Raw genomic sequence first — 23,998 nt, 5'->3', positions numbered from 1 at the left:
TACTATTTAAAAATGTTCTTGCATACACACAAAATAAGAATAAATATTGAGCTAGCTAGTTTCATTTTGTAGGCATCTAACTTACTTATGTTAAAGAAAACAAATGCTTCCTTTCCTGGTTGCCATCTTGTACAAGCCAGTTTCTCATTAGCTCAGTCCTTTTAATTTGCACTATTTCTTGTAACAAAGACAGTTGGTGCTGAAGGGCTTGTGAGAGCGCCTTGCATATTCTGGTCAGATTTGGACAGGAACATAAATGATGTTTGAAAAGTAAGTGAAATTTGATGTAGTGAGATTATCAGCTTCCCCATGAATTATAAGAATACACTAAAACTGGTAAGATCTGATGCCTTCAATAGAAGTTCCAGTTAGGCACATTAAGCATTTAGCCATGCAGCCCAATCGTGCTTAGTCGGAAGTAAGTCCCACTGTATTTTTAGAATATTATTCCACTATTTGTGCAGGTAAAATACTTTACATACAGCCACTGTCTGTATCATGTCATAAACATCAAACTCAAATATTCCCACTTTGCTCCCTCCACTTTCTAAAAATATTTACTGGACACAAAGAAAGGCCCATGGGTGCCAAGTTGGGGAACCCTTAAGGACAAGGGGGGATTTGTCATGATTTTAAGTAAGTGTGTGTGTGTGTCTTTAAATGCTTGGTGTGGTATAGATGAAGAGTGGGGGTGAAAGAGAGGGATGAGTGGGTGATATGATTGGTTGATGACTGAGAGAGTGGGTGGAGTGAATGTAGTTTTAGACTGAGAGCGGAGAAAAAAGATTCAGTCATGGCAAGAGAGTCAAGCTGTGTGCAGCCTGAGCTTGTTTATGTTGTCTGAGAGAAATATAACCTGTGTGGCCTTTCCTCAGGGCCACATAGTACCAGGAAAAAGCCTGACCCTTGGGCACATTACTAAAGGGGAAATTTAATAAAATAACTTGGAATATAATATTCCTGGTGGCAGCAATCTACCCAGAGGGTGTAAGAGAAAGATTAAAGGCAAAATCTACCCAAGAGAAAGAAAGGGGTTGTAACACTGCTTTACAGTGTATCTTGTCCAGTTGATGTTGAGTATTATCCCTTCCCCCATCGTACCCTCAGATCTGTTCTGAACTGAAAGAAGGATGTGAACATAAAAATCCCATCTAAGGCCAGGCCAGCAGTCATAAGGTCAGCTTCTAGCAGACACTGGGGGATGCTCACCCTATTTGGGTGAAGTATTTGAAGTGTTGCGGTTTGGTCTCCAGAAGTAGATGAGAGGAGCTACTTGAGCCAGGATGTTCTCCGTCCAGTGAGAAGAATGAATATTCATGTTCAACAACCCTCCCCATTTCTTCTTCCTCACTGCCACTGCTTTTTGTCCATGCAATCATCCAGCATTGGTTTTTTAGGGCTCACAAGCTGTCTTGAGTAGGAAAAGGTCAGAAAAACCTGCCTGTTTCAGAGTCTTCCATGGGCTTTTTGCATAGGATCCAACCATATGAACCTGCTCGATTTTTGGCTTTTTAGTAACAGTTTATGGTAAGTAGAACAGACTCCAAATCTATTACCTTGGTCTTGCTATAATTGACATTTAACAATTTCCTCTGACAGACGTTCCATAATGTTATAGCAATCAGCTTGTGCAGTTGACAGTAGTATTGTGTCGCCAAGTGTATTCTAATATGGTTACTGTGCGTGATATAATTAACACAGGGCAATATCCCAGTGTTTTGTAGAACTAGCCACTTACGTAATGATTGAATAAGAATGGATCTGATCTGATAGGTTTGTTTCATGCCTCTGGTAGTAAAATTACATTGTAAAGTCTGACAGCTACTCCTACTTCATTTCTTATTGATTGTATTTGTATAAAGTATTTTTGATAGGGATGTTGTCTGTCACCATTGTGCCTCACAGTTTCAGCCATAGTTTATTCCAGTATATCCTATTAAAATCAGCAGTGAGATCTGCAAATGCCAAATTTACTCAGAGGGCAAGGGATAGTTGTTGTTGAAAGACCTTCCAGCTTTTTTCATTTATATGGGCTTGACCCATTAATTTAAATAATGATCTTGATTTTTAGGGGATTCATTTTTACCAAGCAATCTAAACATTGAAATTTATACTTCTGCTTCCTAACCATAGGGAATAATGGTGATTGGAGGTGCATGTTGGCACCATTGGAGAAGGAGGCGGGAGCCCTCGAGGTAGAGTTGACTTATGGCAACCCCTGGTGGGGTTTTCAGGGCAAGAGACTAACAGAAGTGGTTTGCTATTGCCTTCCTCTGCAACTCTGGTCTTCATTGGAGGTCTCCCATCCAATTACTAATCAAGGCCATAAAATGTCCCCTGTGGTCCAGTCTTCATAAAACTTGGGAGGGGGGTTGTTAGAAGGAAGTTAGGGGTAGGTTCCTGACAAATTTGGTGGATTTTGCTTGCAAAATGCCACCCCCAGCCCCCTGGAAACCCCCGGAGAGTTTTCCCCATAAGGAATAATGGAGATTAGAGGTGGCTGGGGGCACCTTCTTTGGTAGGGCCATAAAATGCCCCCCCCCGGGCCCAAACTTTATGAAACTTGGGGATCATTAGAGGACAGTTAGGGGTAGGTCTGCTGCAAATTTGGTGGAATTTGATAAAAAAAATGACTACCCACCCCCACCCTGGCCACTAGAAATTTTCAAATTCAGTTTCCCGTAGGAAATAATGGCCAAATTCTACCCAATTTACTCTGTATTATCGAATTGAAGTAGAGAATGTATTCAGTATTCCCCAAATTCTGAGGTTTTTTCCAGTTTAGTATTACTGAAGTGAACCAACCAATTTTTTTTTCCTGTGCACACCCCTACTCTCAGTGGCTCATCTAGAGTGCCTTGCACCATATCCGAGTTATTTTGCAAGTATTAAATATGAGTTTATTGGAAAATAATGAAATTAAATATTATTCTCATCATACAATTTATGTTATTCCAGTAATGGAATAAATATATATTTGACTTTGTTTTACAGGATATATCTTTGCTTATGCCATAATTTCATGACTTTCTAGATCTGTCTATGATTTTTATTAGAATACACTTACACAGGTAGAACTGAAGTAAAATGAAAACAGTACTAATTTATGTGTAATGTAATAGAATTTTCCTTAGAGGCTATAGAATAATGAAGGTGAGACTGACTGCAGTTACTATGACAGCAGTGAAGCTTAGCAGTGAAATTTAATCTAAATTCCGTTTGTCCTGATTTATAATAATTTCGCTGATTTTTGTGCTAATTCGTGTAAATGGCTAGTTTTTTAAAAGAATCCTATTTGTATATAAAATATCAGCGGTGTTGGCTGTAGGACAAGTAATCATTGTGTTAAGGGGAGTAATTTACCAAATCTGTTACTCAGGTTGTTCATAATGCTGTCCTAAATAGATTGTAACTTTGTTTAGAATTATACTGTCAGTAATGTATAGAGATGTATAGACTTCCAAATTTGATGAGGTTGTCTGTAATGGTCTCCATTTCAAAATAATCTCTATATAATTGCTGCTTAGAGTTCTGAATGGACTGGTCATCTTTGAATGACATTTAGAGAAGCCTATCCACGTCTGATCTTCTTGTTTGCCTAGCTGTACGAGCTCTACATCTGCCTCATGAACATGGGAGTGTATTTATCATGTTATGCAGAGCAATGTTAGTGAAAGGAAAATTTTCTAAAGGTATTTTAAAACATAATACATTTTAAAATTTATTTTAAAACTGTAGATATTGCCTTTCAAGGAGAATACACTGGGCTGTAGAAGAGAGTTCATATTTTTTCTCTCCCTTTAAATATATGTCAGCCCTAAATATCATAACAACAGACAACTTCAAAATTCTGGAAGAGTAGAGATTATGTTGAGGCGACATGCATATTTTTTCAAAGTGTAGCTGTTTAGTAGACTCACTTTTTTGAGAATTTGCTGTTTTCTTTGATGTGCCCAGTATAAAAGCAAGCTATTTGATAGTTGAGCTTCAGTTTTATTAGGCTAAAATGAAGCCAATCCAAACTTCAAACGAGTTAATATATACTTAAGTTCCTGAAAGATTTTTCCTTAAATGAATTATGATCCTTAATGTGTGTTGATGTTTTCCTAAATAAAACCCATCTCACATGGACAAACCTATGTCCCTTGTTTAGGAGTACTCAACTCTCCTAACATTTGTGTGAAAGTTATTTTACTCCACTGTCATTTCTCTTCAGTATTCTTAATGTGCTATCAAAAATGCTTAACTTAATTTTTTCTTTTCTAGGTAAAAGGAGGAACTCAAGATGATGAGTTGTAATCACTAGAGAGTTTTAAAGCAAACATGAATGAATAAGGATTGGTTTTACTTGTGCGAAGAAACCCTGACCATGGATCATTTTGGAGCAAACTAAGGACTCAGAAGTGGAGGGGCCTGGTCAGCATTTCTTGAACTGACAATTGCATTTTGGATTTTTAGGAAAATATTATTTGAAAGCTGAGATCAAGACTGTGTTCCTCTTCAGCTGGGCTTTCTCTAGAGACAACTGATTCATCATTAAAGATGTAATTTGACATGTAATTGCCTGTATTTTAAAAAAGGATTTGGGGCATTGTATGGAAGGGAACAAATAAGAAGACTAAAACACAGGACCAGCCTTTCAGCATGCCCCCCACTCCCCCTTGAAAGAAAAGGATTTACAGCTCAACCTCGCACCAGCTGTTATCTGGATTTAGCAGTTGAGAAATAAACAAAATTAAACCACCACTGCTAGACAGCCCCAGTTCCTCGTGGAATCAGGAGTGCTCCTGCCTCAAGAGAGGAAGACTTGGGGGTGGGGTGGAGAAGTAATATGTGCAAGACTGGCAGATTTTGCTAGCAGGATAACCTTCCTTTGAGTAGCAACCACCATGCATTGTTTTACACTAAGATCAGATTGAAAAGGAGAAGGAGAATCTTTCCCCCAAATTCTGAGTTGGAATCTACTCTGACTGTTTTTAAAAAATATCTGGTGGAGACTTGATGCCATTATTGATCAACTTCTTTGGAGTGTTCACCTGGCTCAGCCTGCCCCTTTGCACATAAAAAGTTAAGCTGCTTTATCTGCTATATTTCTCAACTCTTTGTGTCATCTTCTGAAGAGGACCAGCTCCACAAGCTACTTCCTTTCAAAGCTTGCCTGGTGCAAGAACTTCTACCTGTTGCTAGCTATTCTGAGTCCTAGAACTTTAAATTGGAATACAAGCCTATTTTTAAAATCTTCTTTGCTCCCAGAAATCTTGGGATTCAGTATAGAATTCTCTTGATTGTCTGCTATGACACTTCGATTCTGAATACTTCCATCTTTCATTCTATTGCTGATAACAATTCCATCAGGATTATACCATAAATCTAATCTAATTTTGGTATATCAGTTAATTTCAAGAACCTGGATAACTGTTAAACGTTTCCCCTTCACACAGTTGTGTTCCTTTTTGAAGGTCCTTCTCCCCATTTTCGTGTCCATTCTGACTTCAGTTGGGCCTGGGCTATGCTGCAGGGCGGATCATCCTCCAGAGCTCCAACATGCCCGCAGCATCTGGAAAAAGATTCAAACCCAGCAAGTATGTCCCAGTATCAGCTGCTGCAATCTTCCTAGTAGGAGCCACCACCCTCTTCTTCGCTTTTACGTGAGTTAAGAAAATATCTAGTCTCAGTGGGTGGGTTGAGCTAGCAACAGTATCTGGACAGGAGACTGTTGTGTTGAGAGTATCCAATAGCAGCATTTCTTTCTGTTATGTTGCCTTTGCAGACTTGGTTGTTTGGTCAAAACAAGACATAAAGAGCTCATATACTTATTTCATAGTCCTATGCAGAGAGAAGTATAGATTATAAAATCACAGTGGGATAAATCTGACCTGATATTAAAACATAATGTCATCTGCGCAGAACACAGTGTTTTGTATATTTATGTTTAGCTCTGAAGTTTGCATGCATGTTGCATATAAGTTAAGATGAAAGTATTAGCTCTTGCTCATTTTCAATGGGCAAGATCAATTTCTGTTTCTTTCTTGAATGATCCCATTCTTGCAGCTTATAAAACAGGACATTGTTGGAAATAATAGACTTCATGTAAGGGAATTCTTGATTGTAATACATAGCAAACATAATGGTTCACATTGTAGGGATTATTGAGGAAGCTCATTTTCGGTATCCTCACCGAGACTGTGCCATAATGATGTCTGAGGGTTCGCTTGCATTATAAAGTGATGGTGCCATGTACCAGTGGTAGGTAGAGCTGCTACTGCTTTTTCCTGCTTATAGCCCAAAGGAAAGGTGTTATCCAGCAGTGGGAGACCTACCAGTAAGCAATAATAGGCACTGAGATTTCTTTTTTAACTGCAGAGTAACTTGCATGTCTGTTAAATGCTAATAAAGAACTGAACTGAAGTTGTGAGTCTGAAGATCTTGTGTGTATTTCTCTACTCTAAATGTTAGTATGCCTCATAATCTGAAATACAGAAAAATTTTATTCGACAGCTGTAAAACTGAATTACAGTAGAAAAATTAAACCTTAAGAGGTTGTATAGTTGTGTTGTACAAAATCACTAGTTTCTATGGATCTTCTGAAATTTGTGGACTCTGTTAAGGTGCAGAGATTATACATGTGGTCATAGGGCTCATCTGTAAGCAGCCTGGTTAATATCATTGCACTGCCTATTTGCTATTTAAGGACTTTGGAGAGGAATAACATTCAGTATAGAATTTGGAGAGGAATAAGTGATTATCAGTATAGAGGTAGTGCTTCTGTCTTGTTAAATAATTGCAGCCACAGAAATTGGCTGTGATGTACCTATCTTAATGCACAAACTTGAATAACTCCTTACTGTTTCTAGTTCAAATGTGCTCATGTGAACTAATGGTGACTTGTTCTTTTTCATGGCAGCTGTTTATGGTGAGAGCGAGATTATCCTTATACTGCAGGTTGGTGAAAAATCTCATAAGGACTGTTGCTCGTCCTCAGAGATGAGGTAGTTCTAGTTTGCATGATGGTCTTTTTCATGCTTTGTACTGAGGGCTTACCTTTTTGTCTTCCCCGCAGGTTTGTGGGTAGACACCAGTGTCCATTCCAACCTAGAATATAATGAGAATCCTTATAGTCCATACTACTAGTGGCAGTCAATTTGCTTTTGATACCAGCTTAGGGAGCTACTGTTTGACTAGAGCAAGCTTCTTACATAGAAGGGAAAAAAACCTCTTGTGCTGCATTATTCTGTAGTCTTTTTCTGGTGACACACCCACAACCTATTCAACTGCACCAGTTACCCACAGTGCAATATTTGTGGTATACTTTCATGTAAGAAACTGTCTACACTTGGGTATCGTTTGATAGGACTGTAGGGGCAGAAAACAGAAATTGTTTCCTAGACTAAAAGCAAACTACATAATACCAATTGATCTTCCTTGATTCATCTTGAAGTATTTGTTTTGCGTGTAAGAGTTGCCTAACTGGATTATACAATGTGTCCAGCATTCTCCGGGGGTTGGGAGTTGGGTATTCCGGATGATTGGGAACATAGCTCTTCCTTTCCAATGCAGGGTCAGCCAACTCTTTCGATCCTGGAGGGGAGGAGCTCATTCCAGCATTCTCCAGTTTTTCTGGCCCTGCTTGAATGCAGGTCTGCTCCGACTATGCTCTGCAGAGAGCGATGATTCCAGCATATCAAAGGATCAGATGGACTTAGAACTAAAGCACAATAAGCTTCAAGGAAGGACGGGAATGGCTTTTTTGCCCCCTTCTCCTCCCTCTTAATCTTTCAAGATGTGAAGCCACAGAGCTACCCAACTGATGGACTTTTGGGTTTCCTCAGGTCCACGGAGGGTGATTGCCCTGAAACAGGACACAGAGGGCACAAGAGCCGATGGTCCTTGAATTTCCTAGGAGCCAGGAAAAAAAAAAAGAAAAAAAGACGGTCTCCAGAGACGAACTTGGCTCTGTGGGCGAACCCCCTCCATTGGCAACTGCTCATCTAGGGAGGCACAAAAACGATTGCAGCAGCCCAGCGTGGTGCGAGGAAGGGACGAGTTAAACTGTGTTCCTACCCTTAGGCACAAGCAAAAGCAGGCTACAGCATAAGCACTGGAGGTGGTAAGACTACCTAGAAGGGGAGAGGGATGGATTGGCCTAGTTTGAGGGATCCCCAACCTGCCTCTTATTTCATTTTCATGTTTCATTCTCTCCCTTCCAACCTCTCCTGTTTTTGTGGGAAGGAACGTCTGGCAATTGATATGGCAGCTAGAGCAGGCCTCACTGATACAGCTGATACTGCAAACGCCAAGTGTGATTTGGATCTGCCCAATTCTCTGGCTTCCACCTCTTCTCAGAGATCAGGGAGGGGAGAGCAGGAGAGATCCCAGGAACTAGACTTGGGGGGAGAAGAGGCTAAAATTAGTTTGTTGACATGGCTTAAGACAGAAATTAAGAGAGAGTTCAGGGAGGCCCTTAAGGAGCTTTCCCAGGATGTCTCCCCATGGACTCTCAGAGAGATGGGGAAGATCCCTTAAAAGGAGATTCAGTCCCAGGGAAAGAAAGAGAGAGGATTTATCTCAATCTCCCTTAAGACCTAAGAGAAGAAGGAGGGAGGAGAAACAAGCTCACAGAGATCCTAGCCCTCTGCTAGATAGTCAATCAGAGAACTCTCAGGGATCTGCCTCAGATAGGGAAGAGGGTGAGTTATCGGATGAGCAGGAGGAAGAGGAACTAATGCCTACCATACACAACTAGGCTGTTTCCTCAAGAGCTTTACAGTGGATTTTGTTGAAGGCTTTCACGGCCGGAGAGCGATGGTTGTTGTGGATTTTCCAGGCTGTATAGCCGTGGTCTTGGCATTGTAGTTCCTGACGTTTCGCCAGCAGCTGTGACTGGTATCTTCAGAGGTGTCGCACCAAAAGACAGAGATCTCTCAGTGTCACAGCGTGGTGAAGATGTTGGCAGGTGATTTATATCTACTCAGGAAGGTGGGTTTGGGCTGAGTCATCCTGTAAGAGTTTCCCAGGGTGTGGAATGCTAATGGAGGGAGGCTTCACTGTATCCTGAGGAGGTTCTTTTGCATATGGATTGGTGCTTGATATGCTAATCTTCTCTGCACGGCTATTGTAGGATGTAGAGTACTGTGTTAGCCTGGTGTTTTTCAGGACTGGAAACCATGCTCTATTCATTCTTAAGGTCTCTTCTTTCCTGTTGAGATTGTGCTTATGCTTATGAATTTCAATGGCTTCCCTGTGCAATCTGACGAAGTAGTTGGAAGTGTTATCCAGTATTTTAGTGTCCTGGAATAGGATGCTGTGTCCTGCTTGGGTTAGGCTGTGTTTAGCCACTGCTGACTTTTCCAGATGGCCAAGTCTGCAGTATCTTTCATGTTCTTTTATTCTTGTCTGGATGCTACGTTGTGTCATCCCGATGTAAACTTGTCCACAGCTGCAGTGTATGCAGTAAACTCCTGCAGAAGTGAGGGGGTCTCTACTGTCTTTTGCTGATCGTAGCATCTGTTGTATTTTTCTGGTGGGTCTGAATACTATTTGCACGTTGTGCTTTTTCATAAGCTTTCCCATCTGATCAGTAATTCCTTTGATATATGGCAAAAACACTTTCCCTGTGGGAGACTGTTTTTCCTTAGTTGTTTGATTTATCCTTGGTTTAATTACTCTTCTGATTTCATTTCTGGAGTAGCCATTTGCTTGAAGTGCATGGTTTAGATTATTAGTTTCCTCGTTGAGAAAGTGTGGGTCATATATCCGTCTTGCACGGTCTACTAATGTTTTTATTATGCCTCTTTTCTGTCGAAGGTGGTGATTGGAGTTTTTGTGTAAGTACCGATCCCTGTGAGTTGGTTTCCTGTAGACCTTGTGACCTAACTGAAAGTATGCTTTGCGGATATTGTTGAGGTGGTTTAAAAACTCTATCAATTCTTCCTCACCGTGGCTCCAAATGATAAGGGTATCATCCACGAACTGGAACCAGACTAGGTTTGTGGGGTGCTGATTCTAGAGCTGTCTTTTCAAAATGTTCCATGTAGAAGTTTGCTATAACTGGGCTGAGCCGGCTTCCCATGGCCACCCCATCCATCTGTTCATAGAATTCGTTATCCCATTGGAAGTAACTGGTTGTCAGACAATGGTGGAATAAGGCTGTTACATCCTCTGGAAAATAATATCCACCTGAACATACAATTCACCATGGAGAAAGAAATCGAGGGTAAACTTCCATTTCTAGATACCCTGGTCATCCGCAAAGCAAACTTTCAGTTAGGTCACAAGGTCTACAGGAAACCAACAACAACCATTTACAGTAGATTGTTACCCAAAGTACTGAGAGTGTTGGAGATAACACATAAACCATAAGGGAAAGAGGAACCAAATCTGGAATTCCCAGAGGGGTCAGAGAGAGTTCTCCCCAAGTCAGGGACTGTCACTTCAGGCATACTGCCAGCAAAATTTTTTGATGTGATCAAGACAGAATCGGAAACCCCAGCCAAACCAAAAGCTCCCTATGTAGTCTATAAGAGGCTTTACTCACTGACTCCAGAGGCTACTAAAAAACTTAAGTTGCCTCTGGTAGATGACCCAGTGGACAGTTTGGTATCTACCTCCATGCTACCCATGGATGCGCAAGGCATACCCAAGGACCCTTGTGACAAAAGGATAGAGCAAGCCCTCCACAGAGATTTTGAAGCATCATCCATGTCACTCAAGGCATCAGTGGCGGGTTCACTCTTCACAAGGGCAGCATATTCCCGGGCCTCAGACCTTGTGGCGGCAGGGAAGGAAGTGCTGAAAGAGATCAAAGATGAGATGAAGATCACACTAGTAGCGGCTTTCGCAGCAGATGCTTCCTTAGACATCTGGCAGTTAGCCTCTAGAGCTATGGCTTTCAGTGTAGCAGCCAGACGTAATATGTGGCTCAGAAATTGGGATGTTGATCCAGCAGCACAAGCCAAGGTGGCAGGGATTCCATTCAAGGGGGTCAACCTTTTTGGTGAGGCCTTGGATAGGTATCTAGTAGAGGACAAAGAAAAGAAAAAGATCCTACCATCGAGGAAAAAAGAGAGCAAACCAAGGAATTTCCAGCGCTTTTGAGACTCCAAGAGAACATGGTGTACAAACAACACAAGACCAATTAAAGATTAATGGCATCCAAAGACCAGAGACACAAATAGACTCTTCTCATATGGAAAAACAGGATGTCCTTTGAAGGGATCAAAAAAGATCCCCTTGGAATAACTATGAGAAATTGTGGATACAAATAGAGCGAGACTTGATAAAATGGAATAAGTTGAATTTGTCATGGTTGGGAAGAATTGCAGCAGTAAAGATGAATGTATTGCCAAGAGTGATGTTCTTGTTACAAACAATTCCAATTATCCGAGACTCCAAACAGTTCGAAAAATGGCAGAGGAAAATATTGGACTTTGTGTGGGCAGGCAAGAAACCTCGTGTGAAAATGAAAGTATTGCAGGACGCTAAAGAGAGAGGTGGAATGCAGCTGCCCAATCTAAGACTATATCACGAAGCAATATGTTTGGCATGGATAAAAGAATGGATGACGTTGAAAAACTGCAAGTTATTGGCTATGGAGGGATACAAAAAAACATTTGGATGGCATGCATATTTGTGGTACGATAAAGTAAAAACAGACTCTATGTTTATACACCACTATATCCGGAGAAGCCTCTTCACAATTTGGAAGAAGTATAAAAATTACCTACAAGAAGGAATTCCTTCTTGGGTGGTTCCGTATGAAGTAATAGATCTGAGAGCTGTTGATAATGAGCAGCAATGTTTAACCTACAAGGAGATAACTCGAGTAGAATTTTCAAAATTGAGAATAAAAACAGAAGAAGAGCTGTCTCCATGTTATGGATGGTTTCAATATAGACAGATCAGAGATCTTTACAATTCGGACTGTTTGAAAGGAGGAATAAGAATGGAGAATTCAGAATTAGAAGATGTAATTTTTCAAGAAGGTAAAAAGGAAATTTCAAGGATTTATAAAGTACTTTTAAAATGGTTTACAGAGGATGAAACAGTAAAAGTCCAGATGGTGAAGTGGGCTATAAATTTTCACAAAGAAATAACAATGGAGGCGTGGGAATACCTGTGGAAAACGACTTTGAAGATTACAACATGTACAAGTATTAAAGAGAATGTCTACAAAATGATTTATCGTTGGTACTTGACACCAAAGAAAATTGCGCTAGGAAATATTAATATGTCGAATAAATGCTGGAAATGTAAAAAACATGAAGGATCATTATACCACATGTGGTGGACTTGTGAGGTAGCGAAGCAACACTGGGGAGATATAATTGAAGTAATTAATGAGGTTTTGCAAACCCAAATAAATAAGAACCCAGAATTGCTGCTACTGAACTTGGGAATGGAAGATGTTCCAATGCAGTATAGAACATTGTTATTTTACATGATTACAGCAGCAAGACTTTTATATGCGCAGAAATGGAAAGTATAAGAAATACCAACTACAGAAGATTGGATTTATAAATTGCTGTACATGGCTGAGATGGACAAAATGACAAGAAAACTTAAAGATCTTGATCCAGGACAATTTAATGCAGATTGGGAGAAATTGAAACAATATCTAGAAAAAAAATGGGACGTGAAAGGGGAACTGTGGCAGTTCGAGAATTATTGAAATGTAATAGAAGAAGAAGAGAGAAGTGACTTTACCAGGAAAGGGGGAATATAATTATAGAAATCTAAGCTACTATTGGGGTTATGATAAAAGTAAAAATTATAGAGTATTAAATAATAGATGTTTTACTATGGATACATAAGATATATAAGATTAAGCTAGCTAGATATTATGTACAATATATAGTTTAAGTAAAGAGTATATAATAGATATTTGAGTATAACAGTTACCTTATAGACTTAAAATAAGCTCAGAACAAGAAAAAGTAAAAGATGGGTGTGTAATAGAATATTAGAGTTTAAGTTAATATTAGAATCAGGAGGATTGTGGAAAGTAAAGAGTTTAGATAATCGGAAAGTAAAATGGATGTAATGTTATATTTTTAATATCTTGATTGCTAATATATATGATTATGCTAGCATTATTTTAGGTAGAATATATGGTTTACCTGAGGTATTTAAAGGGAAACTTGTACCATAGAGATATAGAGATATTTTTAGTAGAGATTTAATAAGCTTAGAGAAAAGAGTATTAAGTGTGTGTTTAATAGGGTATATGAGATATTAAGTAATTAAGTAATAAAATAGACTAAGGGTTGGAAAACTGTTGGAAGTCAACTAAAAAGGGGGGAGGAAAGGGAGGGGGTTAGAAATAGACTTACAAGGGGGTAATGAATGCACTGAATGATATTATAATCTAATCCAATAAAAATTAAAAAAAAATCCCCTTGGCATGACTATCCGGGAAGTCAGGTACCACAGAGGGTCAGGGGGCATCTACACAAGTTTTCACACGTATGGAATCGCTCAGTGATGGACAAATGGGTACTAGACATAATAAACAATGGCTACATCCTAGAATTCACCTTGATGCCCCCCAGTTGCTTCAGACAGGTACCAAAGAACAAATCAGGAAGGAAACACATGCTCTTACAAAAAGCCATTCACCACCTGCTAGAAATAGAAGCTGTAGAACCAGTATCAGAAGATCACAGAGCCCAAGGGGTGTACTCAGTCCTCTTCATTGTACCAAAGAAGAATGGAGACACGAAAGCAATACTGGACCTAAAGTGGCTAAACAAGTTTGTCAGGACTCACAAATTCAAAATGGAAACAATCAGCTCCATAGTGACAACCATTCAAGAAAAGGATTTCTTGGCATCCATTGATCTCTTGGAGGCCTACTTGCATGTCCCTATAAGGAAGTCACACAGAATATTCCTATGATTTGTGTACGATGGGGAGCACTACCAGTACCGGGCACTGCCCTTTGGTCTGAAGTTATTGCCCAGAGTATTTACAAAGATACTGGTAACTGTGGTGGCACACCTGAGGCTTTAGGGTGTGTCCCTCTTCCCATATCTTGATGACTTACTCATCAAAGCCCCATCGCTGGAGGCAGGCTTGATGGCAGTAGATCTTACAACATCTTGCTTGTGAGAGCACGGATTCATAATAAACATGGAAAAGAGCTCCCTTTTCCCCACCCAAATGATCACCCATCTGGGGGTGGACATAAACACAATCAGGGACAGAGTCTTCTTATCGCAAGAGAGGCAAGTAAAATTCATATCCATCTTGAAACAGGTCAGAAACCAATGGAAGGTTGGAGTCATGATGTTGGCACAACTGTTGGGGACCCTGGTTTCATGCCAGGACATAGAACAATGAGCAAGGTTCCACACACATCCCCTTCAGAAATTTCTCCTGCGATACCAGGACCTCATAGCACAGAAAAGGCACAAACTGTTACAGATTCTGGAAAATCTGATTCAAGAGCTCAACTGGTGGCAAGATCCGAACAGATTCTCAGAGGGAATCCCTTTCAGAAAGCCGAAAAAGGATAATCGTGACCACGAAAGCAAGCCTGTGGAGATGGGGGGCACATTCCATTGGGAGGATGGCCCAAGGGAAGTGGAAGGAAGAAGAGAAGTCCCAGAGCATCAACTTGCTAGAACACAGAGCCATCAGGAGAGGTCTGATAGAGTTCCAGGACCTGTTGATGGGCTGTCTCGTGCTCGTCCAAATAGACAATACGACAGCAAAAGCATACATCAACAGACAAGGGGGAACAAGGTTCAAATCTCTTCACAAAGAAGCCAGCGTAATCATGATCTGGGCAGAGAGACACCTCAAATCCACAAAGGTGACACACTTAGCTGGAAAGGACAACATAGTGGCAGACTGGCTGAGCAGGAAAACTGTAGATGAAGAGGAATGGAGGCTATGCAAAACAATATTCTGCCAAATCTGCCAAAGATTCAGGAAGGCTCAGGTTGACCTCTTCACAAGCAAACCAAACAATTAGGTACAAACTTACATCTCAAGGACTCAGGATCCTCAGGCATGGGCAGTGGATGCCCTCAATTGCAAATGGTCGAAACAACTCCTGTATGCCTTTCCTCCAGTACAACTGCTTCACAGAGTAGTACAAAAAAATAAACAAAAAGCAGAGGTAATATTAATAGCACCACATTGGCCCCAGAGGGCATGGTTCCAGGAATTAGTGAGACTATTGATCATGGAACTGTGGCATCTACTGCTACAAGAGGATTTACTGATCCAAGGGTCTGTCCAACATCCTCAACCCGCTATGCTAAGACTCACAGTGTGGCGGTTGAGCGCAAACAACTGAAAGAACTGGGATACGCAGAGCCAGTGATCCAGATGATGGTGGTATCAAGAAAAAATTCCACAAACAAGAGTTACAACACCTGTCAGGTGTTCAGGACTGGTGTACAAAGAGAGAAACGGATCTTCTAAGAGCACCAGTTAAAGAGATTCTTCTTTTCCTCCAGGAGGGGCTGGACAAGGGGCTTGGTTCTAGTACCCTCAAGAGACAAGTATCAGCTATCTCAGCCATTAGGGGTCCTACAAAAAGGGGACCTCTATCTCAACACCCACACATCAAGAGATTCTTAAGGGGGAGTACACTCATCTACTGTCCAAGTGTACATAGATTCCCCACATGGAACCTCAATATTGTATTGAAAGCTGTAACCAAGGAACCCTTTGAATCGATGGCGTCGATTTCATTGAAGCAGAGGAGTTAGCCGTGTTAGTCTGTGGTAGCAAAATCAAAAAGAGTCCAGTAGCACCTTTAAGACTAACCAATTTTATTGTAGCATAAGCTTTCGAGAATCAAGTTCTCTTCGTCAGATGCATGATACAGAGACTGGTCAAATACAGAAGAGGAGGGAGAGAAGGGGAGGAGAGAGAAGAGGCAATTAGGGGGGGAAGGGGGAGGGTGCAATCAAAACATTCCTTTGCTAGTATATGTAAACATCTCCTTTTAGTGTGTGTATCAGTTGGCTTCAAAGGAGTTTGCCCTGTTAGTTTGTAGCAGCCAAACAGCTAGACCATCCAATTCCAATGCAGTATGAGCCTTCGATAACCACAGCTCTCCCTGCCAGATGCATCTGACAAAGATCTGTGGTTCCCGAAAGCCCACGTCAGGTGCCACTGAGCTCCCCCAGACCCCACCTCTGTAGAGGAAATCTGTTACCTGTGATAATGTGATAACCATTCATAGTCCCTATTCAGTCCCAGCTTGACAGAGTCAAATTTGCATATGAATTCCAGTTCAGCAGCCTCCCATTGGATTTTGTTTTTGAAAGGTTTCTGTTGAACTACAGCGACCTTTAAGTCTTTGATGGAATGTCCTGGTAGATTGAAGTGTTCTCCCACTGGTTTCTGGACGTTTCCATTTCTAATGTCAGATTTGTGTCCATTTATTCTTTTGCGTAGAGGTTGGCTGGTTTGTCCAATGTACAGAGCAGAAGGACATTGTTGGCACATGAGGGCATATATCAGATTGGAGGATGAGCAGCTGTAAGAGCCAGAGACAGTGTAGTTGATGCCATTGGGTCCTGTAATTGTATTCCCTGGGTAGATATAGGGGCAGAGCTGGCATCTGGGTCTGTTGCAGGGCCTGGTACCTGTGCTGGTGACTCTGCTGGCCGATTCATGGTTGTGAGTGAGAAGTCGTTTAAGGTTGGGGGGCTGTCTGTAGGCAAGGAAAGGTCTTCCACCCAGGGCTTCTGAGAGAGAGGTATCATTTTCCAGGATGGGTTGTAGCTCACTGATGATACGTTGGATGGGTTGGAGCTGGGAGCTATAGGTGACAACCAGTGGTGTTCTGTTGTTAGTTCCTTTAGGTTTGTCCTGGAGTAGACTGTTTCTGGGTACTGGTCTGGCCCTGTTGATTTGTTTCTTCACTTCATTTGGTGGGTACTGTAGTCCCAAAAGTGCTTGTTGTAAATCTCTTAAGTGTGAGTCTCGGTCGAGAGCATTGGGGCAGATACGGTTGTAACGTAAGGCTTGGCTGTAGACAATAGACCGAGTGGTATGTTTAGGGTGGTAGCTGGAGGCATGTAGATATGAGTATCGGTCTGTTGGTTTCCGGTATAAGGTGGTATTTATTCGTCCATTATGTAGTTGTACAGTGGTGTCCAGGAAGTGTACCTGTTGTGTAGAGTGGTCCAGGCTTAGGTTGATAGTAGGGTGAAAGTTATTGAAGTCCTGATGAAATCTCTCAAGAGCTTCCTTCCCATGGGTCCAAATGATGAAGATGTCATCCAGGAATCTTAAGTATAGTAGTGGTTCCAGTGGATGGGAGCTGAGGAAGCATTGTTCCAAGTCCGCCATGAATATGTTAGCATATTGTGGTGCCATGCGTGTGCCCATGGCTGTGCCATTAATCTGTAGATATAAGTTGTCACCAAATTCGAAGTAATTGTGAGTGAGTAAGAAGTGACAAAGTTCAGTGGCGAGGTGTGCTGTGGTTTTGTCCGGGATAGTATTCCCTATGGCTAGTAGTCCATCTGCATGTGGGATATTGGTGTATAAAGCCTCCACATCCATGGTTGCTAGGATGGTGTCATCAGGTAGGTTGTCAATGGACTGTATTTTCCTGAGGAAGTCAGTGGTGTCCCGTAAATAGCTGGGTGTTCTGATTCCATTGAAAGAACTGACCTTTCAAACCATTTTTCTCGTAGGCATCACATCAGCAAGACGGGTTTCTGAAATTAAAGCCCTGTCTGTGGATAAAGAGCTGTGTGTGTTCCACAAAGATAAAGTGATGCTTAGACCAGTCCCAATTGTCATTTCTAAAATAAATTCAGTCTTTCATAGGAATGAAGAGATAGTCCTCCCATCCTTTTGCCCTAACCCTGTCCAAGACAAAAGAAATGGCACTGCCTGGATGTTCGCAGGGCATTGAGTTTTTATATGGAGAGGACCAAACTAATAAGAAAATCAGAGTCACTTGTTTCGTAGGTCTTCCTTGGGAATCAGTGTGTCCACTTCTACCTTAAGTAGATGGCTTAGGGGCTGCATTATTTTGGTTTATAAGGCCAGAGACTTAGAACCACCACAGGGTATTACAGCGCACTCCTTAAGAGAGGCAGCCACATCAGCAGCATATAGAGCATTTGCATCTCTAGAGACAGTGTGCAAGGCAGCAACCTGGAAATCAGTGCATTCTTTCACAAGGCCCTATAGAATAGTCTCAGCACAGGCAGCCTTTGGAAGGAGGGTGTTACAACATACTCTCTAATCACAGAGCTAAAATTGGACCCTCCCTGGGGCATACTGCTGTTAGATGTCCCAATTGTCCGGAATGCCCCACTCCCAACCACCGGAGAATGGAAGCTTCCTTTCTTGGTGGTTCAGGAGTGGGGCATTCCGACCCACCCTGTAAGTTCATAAAGGGAGAAGGGCTCCGGGGATTAGAGGGTGTGTAAGCAGATGCTGATTAGAGAAGGCGATCACTGTAGACATAATGATGTAAATAGTTCTTAGTTGCAACCTTTGGGTGGGGGGAAGGGGTTTGAAGTTGTGTAAGGGAGGGCAACATGGTGTTTTCCAAGATTCAGGCAGGTTCAGAGGTACATGGCTTAGAGAGGAACTGGAGAATGCTGGAACGAGCCCCTCCCCTCTGGGATCGAAAGAGTCGGCTGACCCTGCATTGGAAAGGAGGAGCTAAGTTCCCATTCTTCCGGAATGCCCCACTGCCGAACCATCGAGAAAGGAAGCTTCATGGTAAGTGAATTCAAATCTTCCATTCTGTCTCTAAAAATGACCAGCAGAATGCCTTAGCACGCTCACAAGCACACTGATGGCCATCCTCTGTTTTCTTCAAGTATAGTCATTGATGTGAAATGTAAAATGTAAAATCCTGTAAAATGTGAATTCTTTCTGTGTCTTAAATGGGCTTGGTTCAGATTTATCATGTTTGACTGCTGTTTAAAAAATAGTTAAACTTCATTTTACATGTATTGTCGAAGGCTTTCACGGCCGGAGAACGATGGTTGTTGTGGGTTTTCCGGGCTGTATTGCCGTGGTCTTGGCATTGTAGTTCCTGACGTCAGGAACTACAATGCCAAGACCACGGCAATACAGCCCGGAAAACCCACAACAACCTTCATTTTACATGTTGAATAAATGACAAAGTTTTTCTGGTAGCTAAAAGTAAACTGAAATTTTTATTTTGGAAGAATCAGCAGAACACACAACGTGGTTTTAAAGTTATATATCTTTGTAACATACTTACATTCCTTACATTAAAAGGGGGAAAACCCCAGATAAAACAGTTAATATACTAACTTTAGTACGTTCAAAAAGCTGAGAGGATGTATTAGCAGTCTGTTTATACAATTTAACTTTTATTGAGGGCACCTTCAGTTTCACTTTTTGTTAGTTGTTCATGGTGAGGCAGATCTGCTTTGGAACTGCTTGAGTCCTATTCTCTTCCACTGAAAGATAGTTCTGTCTGTGATGATTTTATGTGCAATGTAGCCAGTTTGGTATAGGGTAATGGCTAAATGTTGGACCTTGATCAATAACACTCCATTACCATCTCACTGTAGCAAACTTCCTAAGTCACCTGCTCCAAATGTACTACCATTAACTTCTTTGGCCCTGAGTTACAGATGGGCGGGGGGGGGGATATTTTGTTCTATACATACCATTATAATTTTGTAAACATATGTCCTCTGTTTCTAATATAAAAGCTTTGACTTGGCTTTTGTTGTGGAGAAAGTATGCTCTGGTTTATAGGTGGAAAAATTGCTTGTTTTCGGGTTGATGGCGGGGGGGGTCATCTATCAGTGGTGGTGTGCTATGATGATTAGCAGCCTTTGTAATATATATGTAAGACAGAGCTGTTCCGCCAGGCGTTCGGGGATGGTGCCATGTCGGCCTCCCACCTTTGGGGTGGGGGGAGGGAGGGTTCTCCCCACCACTGCACTTTGTTAATTTGTTTTATTGTTTGTATATTGATTTTAGTTCTTGTTCTTATTGATTTTAACTGTTCACCGCCCAGAGCCCCTGGGGATGGGCGGTATATAAATTGAAATATATAAATATATATATATATATATATGTGACCATTTATCACAATGGCTGTTAGAAATATTTATTACTTTGTTGCACGAAGGAGTGTTTCTGTGATCTAATGCGATCACATTTTACCTGGTAGGCCTGCTGATTTTTCCTGAGAGTGTATGCAGACTACACAGGAAAATATCAGTGGCGATAAACTATGTATATATTGGAGCTTCGGTCCATAGGACAGAAAAGGTTTAGCTGCAGGATCAATTTTTAAAGGCATTCTTAGGACTGAGTCACATTCTTAGGAATGAGTTTTAATAAGCATGGGTTATTCTATAATAGACTGGAGTGACTAACATTTAACCCTTTATTCCCACCTTAAGTACAAAGAAGGATGCAGTAGGGGAGCTGAGGTTCTTCCCCACTGTGGATTGCTGCAGTGTACATAAGGAAGGGAGGAGTGTGTGCACACTTATAGCAGTAGCTTTTGTGGGTTTGCAATGTGTACCTGTTGAAGTGGCCTCTGCTGGAATGCATGCTATGTTTGTAGGTCAGCTGAAATTAGCTAGCCTACTTTTTATAACTTCAGATTAAATTTGAAGCATTGTAATACAGGCTATGAATACAGGCTGTCAGGCTATGGATGACAGGCTATGGCAGATAGATCCCTGTACCATTGCAACAATTAATCCAGGCTCTTGGTTAAATGGCTTTATTCAGAAATCAGTTCATTTCCACAGATATGTCCATAGAATTACTCAGAGGTAAGGTAAGCATTTAAGCAGTAAGAACAGGTTGACAGGAATAGTAACCTGTGGGAAAATCCTTCCTCTTAACACACACATTTGCTCCTTCCCACTCCAACCGTAAAACAGGACTTTTGGCGCGACCTTGTCCTGAGAACGTCTCACATATTTGTACTATCAAGTCGAGACACTGAGAAAGCAAGAGATCAAAGTTGAGACATAGCAGTTCATGGGAGTGAGCAGTATACAAGGTCAGAAGCACTGAACGTTTCTACAGTCCGTTAGATAAGGCACCTGGAGCTTCAAGAAGCCTTTGAAAGGAAACAGTTATGGCTTTGGCAATATGACATCAAGTTATAGCATGAAACATTGTTTCAGAAACAACAGGTCAGCAAACAACAGGTCAGCATCAAGTAGTGGCATGGATGGGGCACAGACATGACAGATCAAAGCCCTGCAATTTAAATTCTTTTCAGAACTATTTGTCGGGGTCTCTCTTAGCACTGTAGCATATGGTTAAACATCTTTGAACCAGACTTCCGAACTCTTATCTCACATCCTTTTGAGAGAGATGGGTACAATTTGTATAGCCCCCATATTTATAGACATATTAAAAATGAACTTTAATAGCTGAAATATACTAGTTTGGAATGTTTATCTTTTTCTCAACATGCAACTGTCTGAGATGGGCATGTTTATAACAACTGCATTTTCAAAGATCTTTAGATGTGGGTGTAGATGTGTGAGAACATACTTGATTCTTTTGCATGTGTCCCTGAGAGAAAAATAAAGCTAACTGAGCCAGTTTGTACATGCGGAACACAACTTGGAGCTACATACTATGTGGTTTGGATAAGGAGAAATGTTGCTTTCTACAGAGAGTTCCAACTTGGCAGCATATTTCCTGTAGAGGTTATTTTCCACAGGCTTCCTGGTGACTGCATAAGGATAGTAGCAAGAGAAAGAAACATCAGAGACCTAGAAGGGACTTTAATATCATAGCTGCTTCAGGATATGAGCAAGTACTGAAGTTAGTGTTTCTTGTAGTTGTTTAATATGTTCTAAATTGTTTTGTTGCTCATTTGATCCACAGGTAGGAGTATACGTTTTTCAGTTAAGTAAATGCATGTACATCACATGATTTCTTGGTGATCGAAATTGAACATGTATACTAATTATCTTGAACCATCTCATTTGAGATGATACAAAAAGCCTATCCATAGTGTTGATCTGTGTCTGTTCATATATGCAAGTCATTATTTGATGTTGCAATCATTCACTGCTGAGCATGCATGTGTGAACTGATCTTCTTTCTAGGAATTCCCTAATTTTCTTAATTCTGAAATTGGGGGTGGGGGGTGTGGGGAGAAGGGATTATTTTATAATTCTTTTGAAATTCTGGCATTGAAATAAATATCTTATCCGTATTGAGGTCCCTTTTTGGTTATTTTTTTAAAAAACTTACTTGTGCAAAGCAAAAAAACAAAAACAATGTTGGCAAATCTATACATAGGCTTCTAAGAAAGGTACCCAAATAGTCCATACACAATTTTTGTCCATATGTGATGTTTGAATATTGATAAGTTTATAAGGTCCTCAATCCAATTAATTACAGGAATTGGGCTTTTGTCTTTCCAGTGTTGCAGTATAAGTCTTTTAGAGACTTTAAGGACATGGAGGGTCCCTTTCCGTTGACCAACGATTATGTTCCATGAGACAGGAAAATAGATAAAAAATAGTAAACTTCCGCAAAAATAAATGTGTTATAATACAAAATTAATGACTACTAACTTCCTCCCCAAAGGACTGAGTAACTGGATATGTCCAAAGCATATGCTTAAGAGATGCATCTTGTAAATTATGCCAACAGTTGGACGCTGCACTTAATCCTTTACTAAAAAGATGCTATGGTATCCAGTATATCCTAAAAATATTTTTTTGTAAATAAGTTGCAGCTTAAGATCCATAGAAGCAATAGGTATAAGGCTTAAAGCCATGTCCTGTTGATTTGGCAGAGCTAGATGATCTACCTCTTTTTTTCTAATAAGAGTGTCAGTCAAGTGGGCAACTGAAGGCAACCCAGGCTAATTTCAAGAATTTCCAGCAAGACTGTTTGGATGCATATGTCTTTTTATTGCTATGTTTCATATAAGAACACTCACTATAAAGTGTGTGTTTCTGGAAAAGTTAAAGCATAGATACAGAAGCTCAAATACATGAAAAATGAAGAAAAAGATTTAATTTCATGATGTCAAACTCTAATGTGGTTTTTGATTACTTTTTTAACTTTAGGGTGAGAAATTGATAATAGTCTGCTCTGTTTATTCAGCACGCACTTAGCTTTTGATGTTCGGTAATTACATGACTCAAGTTAATTTAGTATTAAATTCTTATGCTGCATAAGCATAACTTCCAATTGGCTCATCAGGTACTAAGAATTATATTCCCAGGCCAAGAAGACCATTTTAATTTATGGACTTAATTAGGAGAAGCATCAGGTCATATGACTAAACTTAAATGTAATTAGGAGTGATTTTTGTTGTAGACTGTTGTGTTTCGAGAAAAGCTAACCAAGCCAAGGTAAGAAATATTCCCAATTTCACAAAGAAAATTTAAACACCTCTGAGCAAAGTTCTGTAGAACAGTATTCTGTACTGATGGATTTCTGTTAGCGTGTCATAAGTTGTGAAATACTTTGTGCAGAATAGCCTGGCTTTACAACTCTTTACTTTGTAATTATCCAGGTTGTATACTAAGTATACATCATTGACATATAGGCATAATTCCTTAAAACTTCATATTGAATCCGTTTTGAGTAGAGATGTGCACGAATTGCAAGATGAACTAAAGTTCGTCACGAACTGGGCCGGTTCATGCTTTGCAAACCAGCGGTTCGTGGAAGCCCCTTTTCCACGATCTTCCACAGACTGGTCTGCCAGTTTGTTTGGTTCATGTAAAACCCCAATACCTCTTTCTGTGCTGCTGCAAAGCAGCATGGAAAGGGGCATTTAACCCCCCCCCATCAGCTGCTTGTCAGGGAGATCCCCAACAAGCTGCTGATCCAAGCTGGTGTGTGTGTGTGGGCGGGGGGTGAAATGCCCCTTTCTGTGCCACTTCACAGCAGCATGGAAAGGGGTATTTAAACCCCACAAACCAGTTTGCAAAATGGGACAAGTTCACATGGTTCATGGATTGTGAAATGGGACGAACCATGAACCAATCGGTTCGTTTTTTTCCTGGTTCGTACCCACCTC

At 40.8% G+C, this 23,998-nt stretch overlaps 1 protein-coding gene across 1 annotated transcript in view; it reads left to right on the top strand.

Moving 5' to 3' along the window:
* Window positions 1–23,998, top strand: part of ZDHHC5 (zinc finger DHHC-type palmitoyltransferase 5) — a 93,799-nt gene that overhangs the window by 8,447 nt on the left and 61,354 nt on the right. Inside the window, exon 2 of the mRNA XM_054971517.1 lies at window positions 4,267–5,648. Coding sequence (XP_054827492.1) covers window positions 5,545–5,648 — 104 coding nt within the window. The 5' untranslated portion in view covers window positions 4,267–5,544. The remainder of the gene's footprint in view (window positions 1–4,266; window positions 5,649–23,998) is intronic.

Source organism: Eublepharis macularius, chromosome 2 (assembly GCF_028583425.1).
Source record: "Eublepharis macularius isolate TG4126 chromosome 2, MPM_Emac_v1.0, whole genome shotgun sequence".
Classification (NCBI taxonomy): Eukaryota; Metazoa; Chordata; class Lepidosauria; order Squamata; family Eublepharidae; genus Eublepharis; species Eublepharis macularius.
This window is presented reverse-complemented; position numbering and strand designations above follow the sequence as displayed.